Source organism: Lampris incognitus, chromosome 3 (assembly GCF_029633865.1).
Source record: "Lampris incognitus isolate fLamInc1 chromosome 3, fLamInc1.hap2, whole genome shotgun sequence".
Taxonomy (NCBI): Eukaryota; Metazoa; Chordata; class Actinopteri; order Lampriformes; family Lampridae; genus Lampris; species Lampris incognitus.
In genome coordinates, this window is record NC_079213.1 from 73,722,505 (window position 1) to 73,741,053 (window position 18,549).

General features: G+C 43.1%; 1 protein-coding gene across 2 annotated transcripts in view; it reads right to left on the reverse strand.

The window, feature by feature from the left end:
• pbx1b (pre-B-cell leukemia homeobox 1b) overlaps positions 1 to 18,549 on the reverse strand; it is a 58,444-nt gene that overhangs the window by 8,278 nt on the left and 31,617 nt on the right. For both annotated transcript variants that reach the window (XM_056277415.1, XM_056277414.1), the window contains exons 3-5: positions 4,188 to 4,432; positions 1,494 to 1,684; positions 203 to 338 (exon numbers count right to left, since the gene is read on the reverse strand). In XM_056277415.1, coding sequence (XP_056133390.1) covers positions 203 to 338; positions 1,494 to 1,684; positions 4,188 to 4,432 — 572 coding nt within the window. The remainder of the gene's footprint in view (positions 1 to 202; positions 339 to 1,493; positions 1,685 to 4,187; positions 4,433 to 18,549) is intronic.

The window sequence follows — 18,549 nt, forward strand, 5'->3', positions numbered from 1 at the left end:
ACTCAAAACACAAACTGCTGTTTACCTTTACAATGTCAATGCTCTCTTTAAATCAATTATCTTAGGAATTACTGTGGATAACTTGAGTGCTAGAAGGTCTGGATGAAAACAGGGTGCCTCGATTTTCAGTTTTCAAATCATCAATCCCTTTCAGGTTACTGTGGCGTGCACTGTAATATGCCCACTAATGGGCGCTCTGTACCTGGGAGACTGTGATGGCACACTTTTTTGCCAGTTCTTCTTTAGCCTCCTCGCTGGGGTAGGGGTTGCTGAGGTGCGAGTAGAAGTACTCATTCAGGATCTCTGTTGCCTGCTTGTTGAAGTTCCGTCTTTTCCGTCTGCAAAAAAACAAAAGAGCATCTGCAGTTAAGACACAAAGACATTTAGTGGTGATAATAGCAAACATACAATTAAGGTAAACCATTATTAGAGAGATATCAGAGACCAGAACTACCTAATAGTAAACACAAAAATAATACAAATAAAACAACATCATCATCAGCATCAATGCCCGGTTGATATGGTCTAAAAGATACTGTGTCAGGGTTCATGGATGGAAATGAACCCGACAAATCTCAATCAACAATATGACCCTTTTTATAAGAATGGAAAAAAAAGGGCATCATGTGCCAACACCCAAGAGTTGACTGACCCTTCCATCTCCAGCACCTATCAGGTTATGTCTGCATGTGCCACATTTTAAGAGGGCTTTACATAAGCTGGAGAGGAACCCTGCAAAATCGCTTTCCATGTATCCACTGGTGAGGAGATTTGTGTTAAAATCTCCGTCCCACACTCCGAAAGCCTGCTTGAGAATATGTAAATGTGCACAGCATGAGCTCCAGCAGCCAGTAGATTAATCAGTGGAGCTGAGCATGGCACTGCCTCTCAACCAGTGAAAGCATCCCTCTTCCCCTTCTTTTCCCTTCCCTTCACTGCACCACCACAATCATTTGCAAAAGAATAGATAGGGAGCTTTGTAAGGGAGCACAAGCCTCATTTAAATGTTATGCCTCCAACTCAGACTTGGAGTGAGATTTATCCTTAGAGAGTGTATGCAAATCCAAGCACGCATCAAAAGGAACAAGCGATTACATTAAAAAAGGGAAACATTTAGCGTTGTGGTGCATGGAGCGAACCGTTACTGGTCAACCAGTATCACTGTGTACACGGGTCCAAATGGAGACCAGATCTACAAAGTCAAAGATAGTCAGGAGTGATGTGCGTACGATGTGTGTGTGTTAGTGTGCAACCGTTTAAGAGTACTACAACTCCTCTATGTCTGCAGTGTACATACTGGTATCGGTGCAAGAGGGAAGGAAGCACATACAGAGTTTTTTTTTCCAGTATTGTTCAATTAGTACATTATTTAAATTGTACATGTGCGGTTTTTTTGAACAGATGTAAGAGCGAGCCCCCCCCCCTCCGCATATGCAAAAACACACGCACATGAGTGCACATACACATACACATACACGCACAAAGGCACACACCTGGCATCAAGAAAGCGGGAGCGCAAGATCATGACGGCTTCGCAGGTGCTTTGTTTTAGCTGCATCTGGATGGAGCTGAATTTGCGGTGGATGATTCCCACCATGCGCTCAATCTCTTTGGGTGAGATGGGCCGTGTGCGTGACTGCTCTCTCAACAGGTTCATCACATGGGTGGTGAACTCATTGCAAGCCTGTTAAGAAGGGCACACAAACAGAGAAAGGTAAAGAAAGAGTATCGGCTTACAATACAGTAGTCAAGTACTGCTGGACGATATGGAAAACATTGTTGTCAAGAAAAAAAACATTATTGCTTACATATGCAAAAATACCGTGCTTAAAAGTCCTACTTAACAGTTGCTAAATTGAACTGATTGGTAATACAAAGTATAATATCAAACTAAAACTAGTTCTTTTTTTTGTGGATTTTCTCCCCTATTGTACCCGGCCAATTACCCCACTCTTCTGAGCTGTCCTGGTTGCTGCTCCACCCCCTCTGCTGATCCAGGGAGGGCTGCAGACTACCACGTCTCCTCAAATACATGTGGCGTCGCCAGCTGCTTCTTTTCACCTGACAGTGAGGAGTTTCGCCAGGGGGACATAGCATGTGGGAGGATCATGCTACCCCCCCTACCCCCCGAACAGCTGCCCCGACCGACCAGAAGAGGCACTAGTGCAGCGACCAGGACACATACCCACATACGGTTTCCCACAGCGCAGACATGGCCAATTGTGTCTGTAGGGACACCCGACCAAGCCAGAGGTAACACGGGGATTCGAACCAGAGATCCCCATGTTGGTAGGCAATGGAATAGACCGCTATGCCACCCGGACGCCTCTAAAACTAGTTCTAAAAAAAATACTCCCTCGAATATTTCATATCTTATTTTGTGAGCAATTTTGGGGAGCAGATTCTTGATGTAATTAATTCAGACAACGAAATTGTGTATCACCATATGGCAATCTCCACATGCGTTCCGATACAATACCACTGAAAGATGATGACAGATAATATTGAACTATTGCTTGGCCCTACTATAAAGTCAACAGCAACGAGCAAAACAGAATGAATTAGTATATCCATTTCAAATTCACCAGTACAGAAACATACATCTGCCATCAGAGAGAATGAATGGCGTTTTCTAACTGCATCAATGCACTGTGCAGAGGAAAAATGAAAAGCGAGCCCTGTGTGCTTAACGTCGTTCTAGGGCACAGTTCCTCACAGAGCCAAGCGGGAATATGAGCGCTGGTATTTTTCATATTTAACATAGAAATGGTGACGGCAGCGAGAGTTGAGGGGAACCAATGACAGCTGCTATGTGCTCACACACAAACTTTCCCCACATAGCCAGCCCGAGAGACAAAACATGCCACCATGCTACATTTCATCCCCTTGTGTGACACTAGGCTTGAATCTGCCAGTGTATTACACTGGATCTCTCTTTCTTTCTTGAACTGTCTTCAATTCTTTGCTTCTTCTCCCTATCTCTCTCTCTCTGGATTTACCCTTGTCGGTCTTTGTCTGCATGTGTCTGTCTGTCTGTCTGTCTGTCGATTTGTCTGTCGAGAAGGACTGTGTCATCAGGGATGTGTTGGTTATCAAGGCGAATAAGGGAAAATCCTTCTCACAAAATCCCATTACATGTCTCAAGAAAATATTTGATATACAAATGTTAAATGTATGCAACGCATGATGTTGAGTTGGACAAGATGGTGTCAGGGCAGACTAAGGATCTGGATTTGAAGGCAAGGAGCAAATGAAAACCAAGTGGGAACAATTGAACAGAAGAGAATTGGGCAATATAATCAGTCCACAAACCCATGTAATTAATTTGTTTGCGATATTACCGCTTTCTGTTAGTGGTGCATGTGAGGCCATCTGGAGCAAACAAGTATCTTGTGGCCACAGCCGTGACTCGTTGTGTACCTCTGCTTACCAGCAATATGATAACCCTTAATGCATTATAAACTGAAGATGGAGACTGAAGATGGCTACGCTGTCCACCTATAGTAGTCACAGCATGACACTATGGCTTCTGCAAATGCATCTGGAAATCCATGCTCTACTTAAGTCAGTGGAATAAATCTAAAAGTTTCATCAAACAGCCTTCACATTCATACCTGGGACTTAATGTTTGTCTAAGTGTACGGTGTAGTAAACAGACACAACTTTGTGCAGCTGAGGTCCAGCGATTCATTGATGTAATAGACAGCTGGCAAAGGGGGAGAGATTTGAAATGCGGCCAGTGCACATGCACGAAAGACAAAAGTATTTTTGTGCCTTTGGAAGGAAGCAGAAATTGTCAAAAGAGCATCAAAGGGCATGGTTCAGTTGGGATACGCCAAGGAATGACCTTGCAGTTTCCTCTGGTTCCTATTAATTTTGCCAAACTACAGTCGAGAGTTAAAAACGCAGGAAATCTGGACGCGTGAACCTTTCTGAAACCTCCATAAATTACAGCATGAGAATAAAGAAACTGGAAGTGTACGACACACTTTTGTAAATATTTAGTAAGCAGAGATAGAGGGTTAAAACTAGTATTTGGAGACCTTTCTGATTTGGCACTAAGTTTCAAAGGGAGCTCAATCTAAAGTCTGCCATGATGAGTCCTACGGATGGGTTGGTAAAAATTACATAATGACTGTTTGTGCTTGCCAGGTATTTTAGCACACAGACAGGATTAGTCTTCTTACCTGTTCATACTTCTCCAGCTCTGTGTGGTAGATTTGTCTGATCTGGGACAGCTTGGCCCGGTAGTCGGAGTGTTCTGCAGAGTTGTCAGCCCCTGCTCCCCCAGAGGCTGCAGCTGCTGCTGCTGCTGCTGCTGAGCCGCCTCCCTTCTCTGGACCGGATACACCCTCTGCCAGCAGCATGTTGTCCAATCTCATGAGCTGGGCATCTGGGGGTTCGTCCTCCTGAGCGCCACGAATACTCAGCACTACAACAACAGTAGAGGTCATAGGTCAGACACACAGGTCACTCCCGCAGCAGCGTGACGCACCATAACAAGCTGTCAGCTGCAGAGCCTGACTCCATGCCTGACATCAAGACTCCTTTGAGTTGCACCAATGCTGCTGCTGCTGCTGCACAATAAAAGCAAAATCCTCTCATGCATGGCCATGCATCCATAATGGTTGAACTGAGCAATATGGCATGGGCAAACAAAGTGCAGCATGTCGGCAGAGAGACTCAAAGAACTGTTGAGTTGACAGGCTGTACTTATAACCAGCCTTTCTGGCAAGGGCTTATCCAATGAATCAATCATTGGTCTTTTTATTGCCGTTTTATTACACTTGTGGACCCAAATAAAAGGTCTGGCTGAATACTTTGGCAAAGTTACAGACTAAAAGTAAATTTGTCCAATTTCATTAATGTAAAAATCCAAGTTCAGTAAACAAAGAAGTATAAGAAGTATTGGAGTTGACCGGTGGGTCGGGCAGGTCGGATAAGCTTACTAGAAAATATCACAGGTTCAGGCGGGTGGGTCAAAATGTGACAAAGCAGCGCTACGAGTATGTTATAAATAACTTAATCTCTATTAAATAATTATATATATATATATATATATATATATATTTTAATCATCATTAGACAATTTAGCCTCTGGCTTTCAAGATTGTAAATAACTTACAGAAATATTGCGTGCAATGTGCTAGGCTGTCTATTACTAGTCCACCTTCTCTTCCCCTCTCTCGCTCTGTTTCTCTTTCTCTCTCTCTCTCTGCCACTCGCTCTCTCTCTTAAACACACACATGCACACAAAAAAGCACCTTGATCACCGATTTGAAATTGTGGTTTTAGTCAATACATGTGCTTTTATTAGAGTGTTGAGGCTTCACCTACGATGTTTTTCCCTAAGTTGTATCTGTAGCTTTTGTTTACACTACCAAAATGCTTTTTTTTGGTCATAAAGATGACGCTTGTGTGTGTGTGTGTGTGTGTGTGTGTGTGTGTGTGTGTGTGTGTGTGTGTGTGTGTGTGTGTGTGTATATAGAGAGAGAGAGAGAGAGAGAGATAGAGACAGAGAGAGAGAGAGAGAAAGAGAGAGAGAGAATTCATGTCTTTAATGGCGGTTTACCTGTTTTGATGCTATTCAAAAATACAGAACACAGTTTGGAACAATTCATTTGTTTATGTAGTTGTGTAGACCCAGACAGTATTAGGCTAAGATACAATAGGCGCTGCCTTACAATCAGTGTTTTATGCTTGGCAAACAGTCCAAAAATGAAATAGTGCGACACTGCTCACTTTGCTATAGCCTAGGCTAAATTTGGAGGTTTGCGGGTTGGATTCAGGTGGTTAATTAACGCATATTTTAGCAGGTCGGGCGGTGCGGATTTGCTCTCGTAACAGATGGGGTTGGTGTGGGAATTAAAAAATCCTGACCCGTGCATCACTACAAAGCAAGTGAGCTATGCTTAGATTTTGATATGTGGCACATATTTTTTTTCTGGCCATTGTACAGTGGGAAGAGACAAGACAGGCGGAGCAGAGAGAGACAGACAGAAAGACAGACAGAGAGAGCAAGAGAGAGAGAGAGAGGTGGGGTGCCCTGTGGTAAAGGTCACTAGATGGAGTCAGAACCAGTGAGTCACCAGTAAATAGCAAGCGTCTTCACCTGCTGAGCTACTGGAACGTCCTAATGTGATTTGATGGGATAATCTGAAATGGCAATTACATTGATACAAAAATTCATTAGCTGCAAATGTAGGTTAGACATAATAAATTAAGAGCCAGTGGTGACACTTTTCTGAAGCATGTTAATGTTGGGTCTGTTATCATGTCATGTGATGTTGTGTTTCACTGCTGTCTGACACAATCATACTCAGCAAAAACACACACAGTCTATGACCTAACTGATTTGAAGGAAAATGCTAGGATTTTTGACGATAAGTGGCAGCAACAATATCCCAAAGTGACAATGGGAAATATTAATATTACTGGACCCCGGACAAACGCTGGAGAAGCTGAGCCTCTCCCCTCCACCAGAGGTCTCCCTTGCCATTCTTTAGGAAAACAGCAGCTAACCTTCCATTTGCTGAGGTGAAACACTGATAGGCTCTCCCACTTCCTCCTCCATCTGAGAATCGTCCATTTCAATTGCAAACACCCTCTCCGTCCATGTGAGGATCTAAACTAATCCCAGTAAACACAAGCCCATCAAAAGCAGGCAGAGGTATCATTACTTCAAAGCCTCGGCGACTTCAGTGAGGTTTGACTTGGTGATTTGAAGGTCTGCGTATCGATTGCCATTTAAAATGTTACCACTTGTCATGTGTCTCATTCTCATTGAATGAGAACGGACAGGCAGGGAGCACTTCATTAATTCAGAGACAATGGGAGTGCTTGGTGCATTAACCCCAGACTGCTGTCCGGGTTGGGAGGCCTGGGCAGGGGGTCACTTGGATGAGAATGAAGCCTGCTGTATGACCAAAACGAGGAGGGGTGGGGGCAGCTCCCTCAGTTCCCTACTCGCTTTAAGTGGACTGGAAATGCAAATGTGGCGACTGTTGGCGAGTAGAAGAGGTCAAGAGTTCAGGCCATGGGCTCAGCGGGAGGTAGATTGAAAGTGGGGGAGTGTTGTGGGTGGCGGGCGGGCAGGGGGGGGGATACTGTCTGTCAGGACTCTACAAACATCCCGTCTAGCACCCCCCCCCCGACTCCTTCATCAACATTGATAATGCACGGATTAAATGGATGGAGAATCTGCGCTCACACCCACGTTCTCACCTCTTCTTCCCAGCAATGCAACATTTCATTTCATCAAAAGCCCGGTGAAACAACGAGTTCGTACACAACAGCAGCAGTCCTGAACGATGCTGGTTCACGAGTGTGGTAGGGCCATTTTTTCTATCATTATCACCTCATAAATACCAGACTAAAGTGGGTGTTAATATGAGAGCGCACCACAATATCCCGTAGAGTAAACCAAACTGCACTTTCTGGAAGTCATTTCCATTTGAGAAACGATCTATGCGGCACATACTTTTGAGAAGTAAATTTCCAGCATTGGGGTAAGGTAAACAGTAAGAGGCTGCATTAGCGATTCTGCTGCAGATTAGAAATTATTTACCAAGCTCCTAAAATGTTTGGTTACAAATGTTGATGTCCAAGTCCTCTCTATTGCTTTAGACAACTCACTTGACCCTGTCCCCTGGATGTGTGTGTGTGTGTGTGTGTGTGTGTGTGTGTGTGTGTGTGTGTGTGTGTGTGTGTGTGTGCGTGCATGTCAGGGGGTGGAGGGCTGGGAGTTTGGGGTTAGCTGTCTCTACATAATGACTAACAGCACTTTGGGATTCAGAGAGTGCACAGATATAAGGGAGGAAGCCCTTTTCAGATGTTTCAACTGAAAACCGAGGCCTTCGGATTTCTTCCCAAACTCATAAAATGTCTAGACTGTCAAATGAAAATGGGACATAAAAATCCACCGCCACCCCCCCCCATTCGCGAAAATGATTCGATTCACATCTGCCAAGTACCGACTCAACATTTCACAAAGTGTTTATTTTACTTGGCTTAAGGCACCTCCAACATCAGTCTTTTAAGAGAGTGGTCGTTCTAGGGCAGGTCACTTCTTAGAAGATTGCATGGGGTGGGGGGGAGAAAAAGTCTGGAGGGCCGACACAATTAGAGTGGTAAAGCAAGAAGGTCGAAAGCAAGAATTTGTAAAATGAAAGGCGAGCCATTAATTTCGGCACCACAAAGTATTCCAGGCAGAATATGGCTGTCAAAAATAAAGACGTAACCCTTTTAAAAGCTGCGGGGTCAAATCTGCTTTTTGAAATTGCCAAATAAAAGAAAGCCAAACATGAACCCCCAGCCTTGTTGGGCTGACATCTGAATAGCCTCTCTAATCAGCCAGATATCACGTCGGTGCTGCGATCGTTGTGTGTACCGGCGCTCCCAGCTCCGTTCTTGCTGCTGATCCAGCTGTCTTGGAAAGCATCTGTCAGGAGGGACCCAGGAAGGAACAATGCAACACGCCATGTTGGCTGTGTACTGTCATCCCTCATTGACAGCACATTGTCACACATACACAGCATCCGCTGAGCTGAGAACAAGCTAAGTAGCTGTTGCCTATAATATCAGCTCTTGCTAAAAGCTCACATCATATAATATGGAGGGGATTTGAACTTGTTCCAAGCGGGGTTATGTCAGATTCTGCACGGGGACAACTATTGTGTTAGTCTCAGTTGAAGTGACAACATAATGTGATGGAGAAAACAATGGCAGATGTGTTGGTCAGAATATTTTGACTTGTGTATTACCGAGTAGGTCCCCAGTGACTAGGACACCAGCATATGGATGCAAGTGGTAGTAGTCTGAAGGATAACAGAAAAAAAGCAGACTTGTGTGTGTGTGCCTGATCTAAACAGAATGCCTGATTGAAGCATATTATGATTCATCCTATACTGAATCTAAAGCACATAATTAAAACCGCTGAATGGATTATCTTAAACAAATAAAATGAATAAAGGAAAGAAACGGGTAATGTGCCTCCATAAAATTGGCTCTGCTGTGGGTCATAATTACACGACTCAGTGAGGGCCACTTTATTGGGTAATGGCAGCCTAATTGATTCATCCTAATGTTTTTGAGCCTTGGGTCTGTTGGGCTGTCCCTGTCCAATAGTGCTGGTGAACTTACTTAGCCACCCACAGACAAACAATGAAAGTCCTCCCAGGGATAAACAATTATCTGGATGCATGCGTGCGTGCATGTGTGTGTGTGTGTGTGTGTGTGTGTGTGATTTCAGCCCCAGCTGTCCTCCTCTTCACTGAACACACGTTTGCTATAAGTCTCTAATGGATGCCTTTCCCCTCTTGAAGGTGTCTCAGAGATGGCTTGTTGTTAGACAACGCCTTATTCCTCCCTCTTGTTGCTTAACACGCAATTCTCACAAGGTGACCATTAAGCCACACTTGATTCCTGCACTAATACAAATCAAACCAACGGGATTATTATGTTGTCTTTTGTGGCTGATAAATTTTCTGATGACATGTGGAATCCTTCCCCGGAAAGATGGTGGCATGGTATCTGGGAAAATACCTTGGGAGGAGTATTTAAGATCAAGTGATTTCATCTTGGCAAATTTTGTTACCACGCGTAAATACAGCGCAGCGAGTATACATTACTCTGAATAATTGCATAATGTTTGCGAGAAAGCATCGGGACTGGGATGGAGAGTCTTCGTCTGGTTTTTCGTTGCGGTGCACACTCACTGCAAGACAAAATGTCAGCCCCTTGAGCAGACATGAAAAGTAAACTGGAAAAGAAAGCAATGGAAGCACATGACATTTATTCAACCTCGCAGCATCTGGCATTTTACAAATCAAATCGATATCTAATAAAAACCCCGGGTAAATGGCTTTTAGAGAGGTGGATGTTTAACTATCTGGTCCTTAATGTGAAAATATTAATTTCATTTCCAAGCAGCTCAGGAAAAAGCTTTGCTCTTTGAGGACAAGCTAGGAGTATCATGCTGCTCCATGATTTACGTACCTATTTGGACGGCGCTGCTTTCCTAAACCCCCCTTTACTTCCCGCAACTGCTTGTCCTCAACAAACACATGTACAACTTTCTATGTTGCACATATTTGAATTGACCAATCAAGCAAATATATAATGTTATACTCATACCTAACATATATGTGCATATACCCCATAAACACTGTACATACATACACACACACACACACACACACACATATATATATATATATAATATATATATATATATATATATATATAGGTCAAAACATAGTCCAATTATTTAATATAAATAACATTTGAGATTATATCATAGGCTTCTCAGGGGATTATCTTTCTTCCAGGACATTGATTGCACCTTCAAAATGATGTGGCATTCCTTTTTCTTTTTTTTTTTTTAAATGGCATAACAATATCAAATTCAAATAGTCACAGCACACCACGCTCGGCAGTCCAGATATCTTATCCTATCAGATTAACAGAGGCAAATGGCAACCTGTCAAAAACCATTATCATATATAATCCCCTTCTAAATTTCACAGGCGTTTCGACAAGAACGGTTGGCATGGACGCTCGGCCTGGTGATCTGATGATCGGGGAAAGCCTGATGTTTAATTAATGATGTTGGGCCTCTATCACGGGTAGCGAGACGTACGGCTGAACAGAGAGGCCCCGATGCCGCTGACGGAGAAGACTGGCTGCTCCAGTTCAGACTGGCAGACAACTCTGAAAGCCCTCCATTCTGCACTTGGATGCTGTAAAGTGATCCACCGTGTTACATCAGGGGTAAAAGCGGAGGGAGCACCGAGGGTCTGCCAAAAAACTGCCACTTGATGCAGGTCAGGTGACAGCCTGTCTAGATATGCAGCGCGCTGCTGGGAGTTCAACACTGCTGTGCTCTGACATTTCTAAGAGCAATTTGATTAGAAAGGTGAGGGGCGCAAGACTTGAAATTATTACCCGTTCCTTTCACCTGAAGTCAAAGCTCCCATCTGCAGCCATATTGTGGATGCCATTTTATGTCCCTTCGGTTTTAAAGTCATTTCGAGATAAAAATTACACAAGTGAAAGCAGGTACTTGTTACTGACAGAAGACGTGCACAAGTGTGACAGCAGAATCAAAAAGAAACATTTACCGTCTACAAAACATCTGTAGAGTTTGAGCTCTGTGGAAAAAAACACGTGTTTTTGGAAATTAGCACTAAAAATCATGTAATATTTACTTGATGGTACCTTTCAGCAAAAAAGGCTTTAATAGATTTTCAGTCCAAGTTTGATATATCCTGGTTTTATTTATTCATTTTCTTTTAGAAAATAGTATTTAAGTATTTAAGCCAATCACAAAAAAAAACAAAAAAAAAAACACGTCTAAAATAAGGAAATATACATATTGATTTTCAGTTTATGATGACAAAATGGGCCTCACCTTCAACGTTCACAGTTATACTATCGGTTCATCATACGTTATTGTATTTACAAATATCAAACTGGTATTTTGAAATAATTTCAAGAGGCATAATGTAACGCTGCACCCAACAAACAAGGGGTTCTGCCTAAAACACTGTGTCTAGAGAAAGCCAAACGCTTTTGCATAATTAACCCTCTCTGGTCGGGCTGTGGTTGGCCTGTCTGCTTGAATTTACAGTGACAGCACTGGCCCTATTTGTCTGCATTGGTGCTTCAGTGGGCACACTTCATTGTGGCTTTAGCAGTTAATAAATCACAGTACAAGCCCCCTCTCCCGACGCAAGCCTGTGCTACGGTGGTCCTGTCACAAGGCAGGCACCGGAGCTGAAGCGACAGCTACATGCTAATTCAACATTGGCATAATTCATTATACATTCGCAAGTGTACTGGAATGGAAAGAGAACCAACATACACCAGGAGGAAGACGACAGGCATCAAACTGTTAAATCCAGCTACCCTTAAGACCCCTCTGTATGAATTTGTATAGACAAAAAAAGTCTTTAAACTCTTGCCAAAGGAATAAATTTGTATGTCCCTTATTAGATATGTGCAAAACAAGCACAGGATTTTAACAACTTTCAATTTCAAGTATCGATAGCAAATACGCCCTTATTCAAGTTCTAGTCATGTCGTGGTAAAACAAATCAAAGGGATAAATGCACTACATTTATATACCACTTTTCTAGTATAGCTACCACGCAAAGCACTTTCAAGTGTATGCCTCACATTCGCCATTCACACACACATTCATTCATACGCTGATGGTGGAGGCTGCCATGCAAGGCACCAACCTGCTCATCATGAGCAGTTAGGGGTTCAGTGTCTTGCTCAAGGACACTTCGGCACGCTCTCTGGAGGAACAGGGGATCGAACCAGCAACCTTCCGATTACTAGACGACCCGCTCTACCTTCTGAGCCATGCCGCCCGCTATAAAATAAATAAATAATGTAATAATAATAATAAATAAATAAATAAGGAGAATTAACCAACTATCCAGTTATTTATCAGCCCTTTTATGAAACATTATAATCTACAGTGATGACATAAAGTCAGTTCTTGTAAGTCATGCAAGAGCTAATGTCAAATAGGCAGATCAAACTGTAGAACAAGGGCTATTGCACTAAGGGGGAGAATTAAAACGATTAAGAGTAAATTAAAACGATGAGGCTTTGTACTCTCCTGAAGGTGACAGCCACTGGGAGGGGAGCTGACAGGCATTGCCTTAAACCGCTTTGGTGGCTTCTCATCTGATATCAGGCCCCTCTGCTCGGTGACCAGCAGTTTTTAAGTGAAAGGAGCAACACACACTTTGTTAAGTGGGACTGATCACACACCATCCGTCCCATCCTATGCAGACATTTATGGTGATTGTAATTTGGCCCAGCCAGGCCTTAGGGCAGCCAATAATGATGCAGCCTCTGGTGCACTGGATATGCTTTGTACTTAAGATTTGACGTGAAAGACATTCACGAGAAAAATGTTCTCAATTATTCAAGAGGGACAATACATTAGGCCTCCGGTAAAATATTTTACTGCCTGACCCTTCTTTTATGGAAAAGTTTAAAATATAAAATTAGCATGCTCATTCCCACAAAATTGGAGCTAATGGTGAAGCTCATCCAGCAAGAGCTGGAGCCTTCCCCCCCTATTGTTTCCTGTTAATGTCTGCAGAATATTGGAAAGGGGCGATACATTTTCAATATGTCGTTTTTACAGTTTGTTTGAAATCACAAGACAAACATCACATTAAGCAATACCAACATGAGCCAGTTGGTATCGTCACTTGAAATTGCGATTATGTGGATTGATGAGAGAGGAAAAAAGGATATCCAAGGGTTTAAGTTTTGGGAAAATCATGCTCACAGTGGACAGAATGTAAGTGTATGAACCCTGCTTTTAGAAGTTGAGGGGTTCGGTGGTGGATTTTTGGCTAAAAATTTGATCGATTTCAGGCAAGGAGTAGTATTCAGCCCAGGTTAAGCCGAAAATCAGGCCAATATTTAACGTGATATTGTACACACAGATAGACAGCGATACGGTGGACAACAAACTCACTGTTGTTATCTATCAATGTGGTGGTGAAAATCATTCAAGGCGATGCCACTGCTGTGCAACTACTCATCCCACATAAAGGATCGGTAGCAGTATTGGAGCATCTAGACAAGTGTCTTGTGTGACCCACACAAGATAGCTAGCGTCCAGCAGCATGCACCAGACTGGGGCCATCCACGGCCTGAGGCAGTGTGTTGACTGTGCCTGCCATGTCATTAACGGTATCCTTGATCTGTTCTACCTTATTAAAGCCATTCCTTCAGGGGAGCAGACGAGCATGTCACACTCTAAAACCAGGCCAAGGAGGGAAGGTGACCACACTGCCACCCTAAGCCTGTGCAGGGGCGGGGGGGGGGGGGTACGAGTACAGCACAGTGGCTTTGTTGTCAGCCTGATGCCGGACCCCCTGATGTCTCTGTGATTCCCTTGTCAGTCTGTGTTAATGGAAGTCCCGGCGGTCATGCTTCTTTACACTCTATCTCCTTTAGTAGGGTAGTCAAACAACATAGAAATGTCTTTTTGACCACGGGTGACCAGGAACCGCATGGCTATAAATGCCGCTTCAAAAACTGACAGTGTTATTTTTGCCTTGGCCAAAACGTTTTAGTGATAAACCCTACTTAGGAATGCTAAGACTCACCCAATCTAGCAGTAGATGTAAAATCAGCATTGCCACTACAAAGTGGCCCGTTATCACTTGAATTGTATTAAATGATCCAAGTTATCAGAATATTGGTTTTATTGGTGTGCTCAAGTGAGGAAAAGCTACAGCATAAACTTAGACAAATCCCCAAATTGCGAATTGGCAAGCCTTGAATCTTCCAGTTCCATCCCATTCCATCTATCTGACTATGCTCAGATGTGTGGCATTTTTCAGAGCCCAGCTCGGCTACTGCCAACCAGTTTATGTAAAAGTGATTAACAGTAATTAATCCTTAATCACTATGATTAGCCAAGTCGCAGTAAATTAAGCCACATCTGGAGCAGCTGAGGGCTTGTGAGTGGCAGCAGGCACGCTGAGTTTGGATGGCAGCGTTTACTAAGGTCTACCTGAAACATTTGAAAGTAAACAGCAGAAGGCAAACCTGAATTGGTTCCTATGGCGTTTGTGGTATTGAGCGTTAATAGCTACCCGTCTTAAGAGCAAGAACCCCTTCAGATATTGTTATGATCCGAGTGAACCTCAAGATGGATAAAACACAGTCCTATAGAGTAGTGACTATAAAGGGGTACAATATCTCATATCTCTTGGAATAAAAGAGTGATAATTACGCACTCTTGTCACATTTTCAAGTTTTATTAAAACCCACAGCTCACCCTGAGAATGTCAGAAAACCATGAAATTAACCTTCAACATTCACAATAATGGACACCAAAGCACATTCCCCGGCATGCACAAACACAAACGCGCACGCGTGCGTGCATGCACACGCACACACACGCGCACACACGCACACACCCACCCACCATGCTGGATTGTTGATTGGCTTTGTTGCCGGAAGATGTCTCAGTGCATACCAGCGTCAGAGCCCTGCGCCCCACAGTAGTTTTTTTCTGAGAGATAAATGATGCAGTAGGCTCGCTTGTGTGCTGGGGAACCGGTTCCATCACAGTGGGGGTGCTGTTTCTTACCCCAATGTTTCTCTAGAACCCCCCTGGAGAGATTTCTCCCTGCACCCCAGTCTCTCCCTGTTACACAGCTCCAAATTAATTACACACTTTAATGAGCTGAATTATTAATGGGGCTCTTACTTGGCAGTTTAAGGAAATGCAGCAGAGAAGTCAGCGTTGAGCATCGGGTCTCAGATTCTCATTAAAACGTCACACAACGCCTTTGGGACCGGTGTTATTTAGCCAGAGAAATAATAGGATTTGGTATTTTACATATCAGGAACAGTAAAGCTGATGGAATATGAATCCACCACAGGAGATAGGACAGGGAGCCCCACAGAGGCTCTTTCATGACATTATGTCATTATGATTGCAGGCCTAAAGAAAATGAAAGGCCATCTAATGCAGCCACAAGAAAAGGTTCCTTTTCTGATGGTTCAGCACAGATGGGAGCATTATTATTTAAAATGTGGTTGAATGAAGCTGGAATGAATGAAAATCGTCATTTCAGGGAGAACGTGTCTCATTCCCTTTCCCCAAAAAAGCACCATATTACCATTTCATCCCAGATATTCGTAGACAAACAGTAATTATAACAGCCACAACCTTCATCAATGTTCATCGGGGGATAAAGAAAATTGTCATTATGATAGCTCCTCCGTATGCTAAATAAATAGAAATCACATACGAAAATGTCACATTTGCTGATAACAGACAATCCTACTGTGAGGAGGCAGAAGCTAAACCCAGAAAAGCAGTCCCAGACTATTTTCTTGTACTTAAAATTTTGTAACACAATCGTAACTAAATTCAGTCTTCTTATTGTATACACATCTTCTTAATGTACATGCACATGTCTAAGAAGCCTTTGTACTTAGGTGCAAGAACGTTAAAAATAAATAAAAAAAACGTGCTCAGCTACAAGGCTATATGATCTAATGATACTGTAACAAGATTTTTTTTCTTCAAGTTTTGTTCCTTTTCTCAATCCACTTTAATGTGCCAGAAAACAACTATCTGTTCCTTATTTTGACAAAACATCTTCATCAAACCATTCAGCATATTCAGAGTGTGATGATCGTGTTCATCAGACAAAGGTAGTGTGATGGCTGCAGCGCTAATATGGGATACATGTCTTGAAAGCTGGAGATGTCTCTCACACTAGCTATTGGAATCCGCAGTGGGATCCCGGGAGAGTTCTCTATTTGTGATGAAGATGCTGCCATTCCTGACTTTGTTACCGGTGATCTGGAGGATACAGCACCGGGCACCACAAAGTCACATTACATTATAGCCAAATACTCTGCAGAAAGTCCAAAATGCATTTTTCCCCCTTTTATTGCAATATTCAGGGATAAACTTCATCAGCCCATGCATCTCCCAGATATGGTGTTAATGCAGGTCCTTGATTGGTGATCGCCTTGAATAGTAATCAGATGACCTAAAATGTCCCGGATGACCACGCAGGCAACCGGATGGGAAACTGTCTTGGTGCAGCCCTGCAGCCCCAGACAAAAGGCCCTGGGGACACTGCTACTGCAACACGGCTTAAGACCCCCCTGCACCCAGGAAAGAACCGACACAAGTAGCTACTCAAGATTCAAAAATGGCCGAGTGGCTAATTACGCAGGTTCTATCTGGGTCACACAGCAGATGCAAATGTAGGTCAGAAGGAACCCCTGTTGTCAATCAAGAGAGAGAAAAGAAGGGGTGGAGCAAAGGAGGAGGTTAAAGAGAGAATCTCCCTGGTGAAAGATCAAGCCTGCTACACTTCACAGTACATCCCCAAGGACAAAGTGTACAAAAGATTATCAATTCCTATTGCAGCAAAGACAGGAATGGCGCTTAACTTGAATTAGGAAACTAAACGATAATGATGCATGTGAGGTTAATTGGGAGTTAACTAATGCAACAGCAAAAGCAGTTAGAGACATTTCATAGCTTTTTGCAGTACTGACATTAATACTGCACATTAACCTCTATTTTCGGGCTTATGCCAGAAACAGTGTTAACATTTATTGCTACTGAGCCAATAAAGCCTTTCCCCATGTAACTTATCCTGCATGGTTTGCAGTCCTATCATCAGCATTCTGGCTGTATTATGAGACCACTCTGACCTAGATGCTGCAGACCCCCAGAGAGTCCAGGATCTAGCTTCTCTGCACAACCCTGGCAGCACATCCTGCTGAGAGGGAGTAAATCCTACATGTTAAGTCACCTTGCAGCAAGAGCTGCTGCTATCATATATGCTCCCTTTTCCATGCTTGAATTTCTTTGATTACTTCTTCTTTTATGTTTTTTTTTACATGTTAAATTAGAGGTTTTTTTTCTTTATCTTGCACTTTTAACATCAGCCAACTCCACCTCCTCTCTCAGTTCTGAAAATCTTTGACATAGCAGTTTCCCTCACTCTGTAGCACTTCATTTCACCTCATAGTAAGCTTAGATGCAGCGCTAACTGCCTAGAGGTTGACACTTGTCTGAATAATGTTATGCTAATGCTGTAGTCTACCTGTATTTACCCCTAAGTGCAGCAAGCAATCTGTTGATTGCAAGAAAGCAATTTTCCTGAAAGAGGGAGAGAGGGAGCGAGGGAACTGTTTAGAAAGACTGACTGAGAGGGGAACGAGAGATCTTTAAGCTACAGCAAAGTAAATTACACGGGCGACAATTTTGAAAGGAATGCTCTCTCTGAAGTTGTTTTCACACATGCACTGCAATCTTGAACTTATCTAGACATTACCAGGAGGAGAGTCGTATGTGAACACAAATGTCCAAATCAGTCGGACTGGACATTAAACTACCCTGCCTGTTCCCTAGTACCAAGCCCAGGTAATGCCCGATTGAGCCCATATGAGAATAGAGCAGGTCATTGGGCCTCACTCATCAATTGTTTGTTCATACAAATTTGCTCTTACACACCAATGGCATTTTTTCAACCTGAGATTTGTCTCATACCCCTTTCCCCCCAATTGAACCTAGTTCAAGCTCTGGGCTGGTGCTTACCCTTCTAAGAACTGGTTTGCTTTTCCACGGGCTACAGCTGGCTAGAGAGCCATGTCATTATGTCGCTGTATACATCTGTATATGTCACCACTTTCCCAGCAAGATGAGGCAAGACATCAACTGTGTAGGTCTCGATTTATTTTTTTTTGCAATTTTCATATGCCATTTCATTATTGGATTCACGTCTGAGAATTTCTGAGGTGAGAAATCAACTGTGTAGATTTTGAATGTTGACAGTTTTATGAAAATTGACGGCGAATCGAAAAGCTGCTCCAACATTTTCGGAGTTGAGAAGCTCCACAAACTGGTGACCAGCTGGCCAGTTGTGATCACAGACCCCGGTGTCAGCTGGCTGGAGCTCTCTCAAGAGACTGGTCTCAAGCCAAGAGGCTTTTATTTCTCTGTTGACGGATGGTTTGTTTAAATAT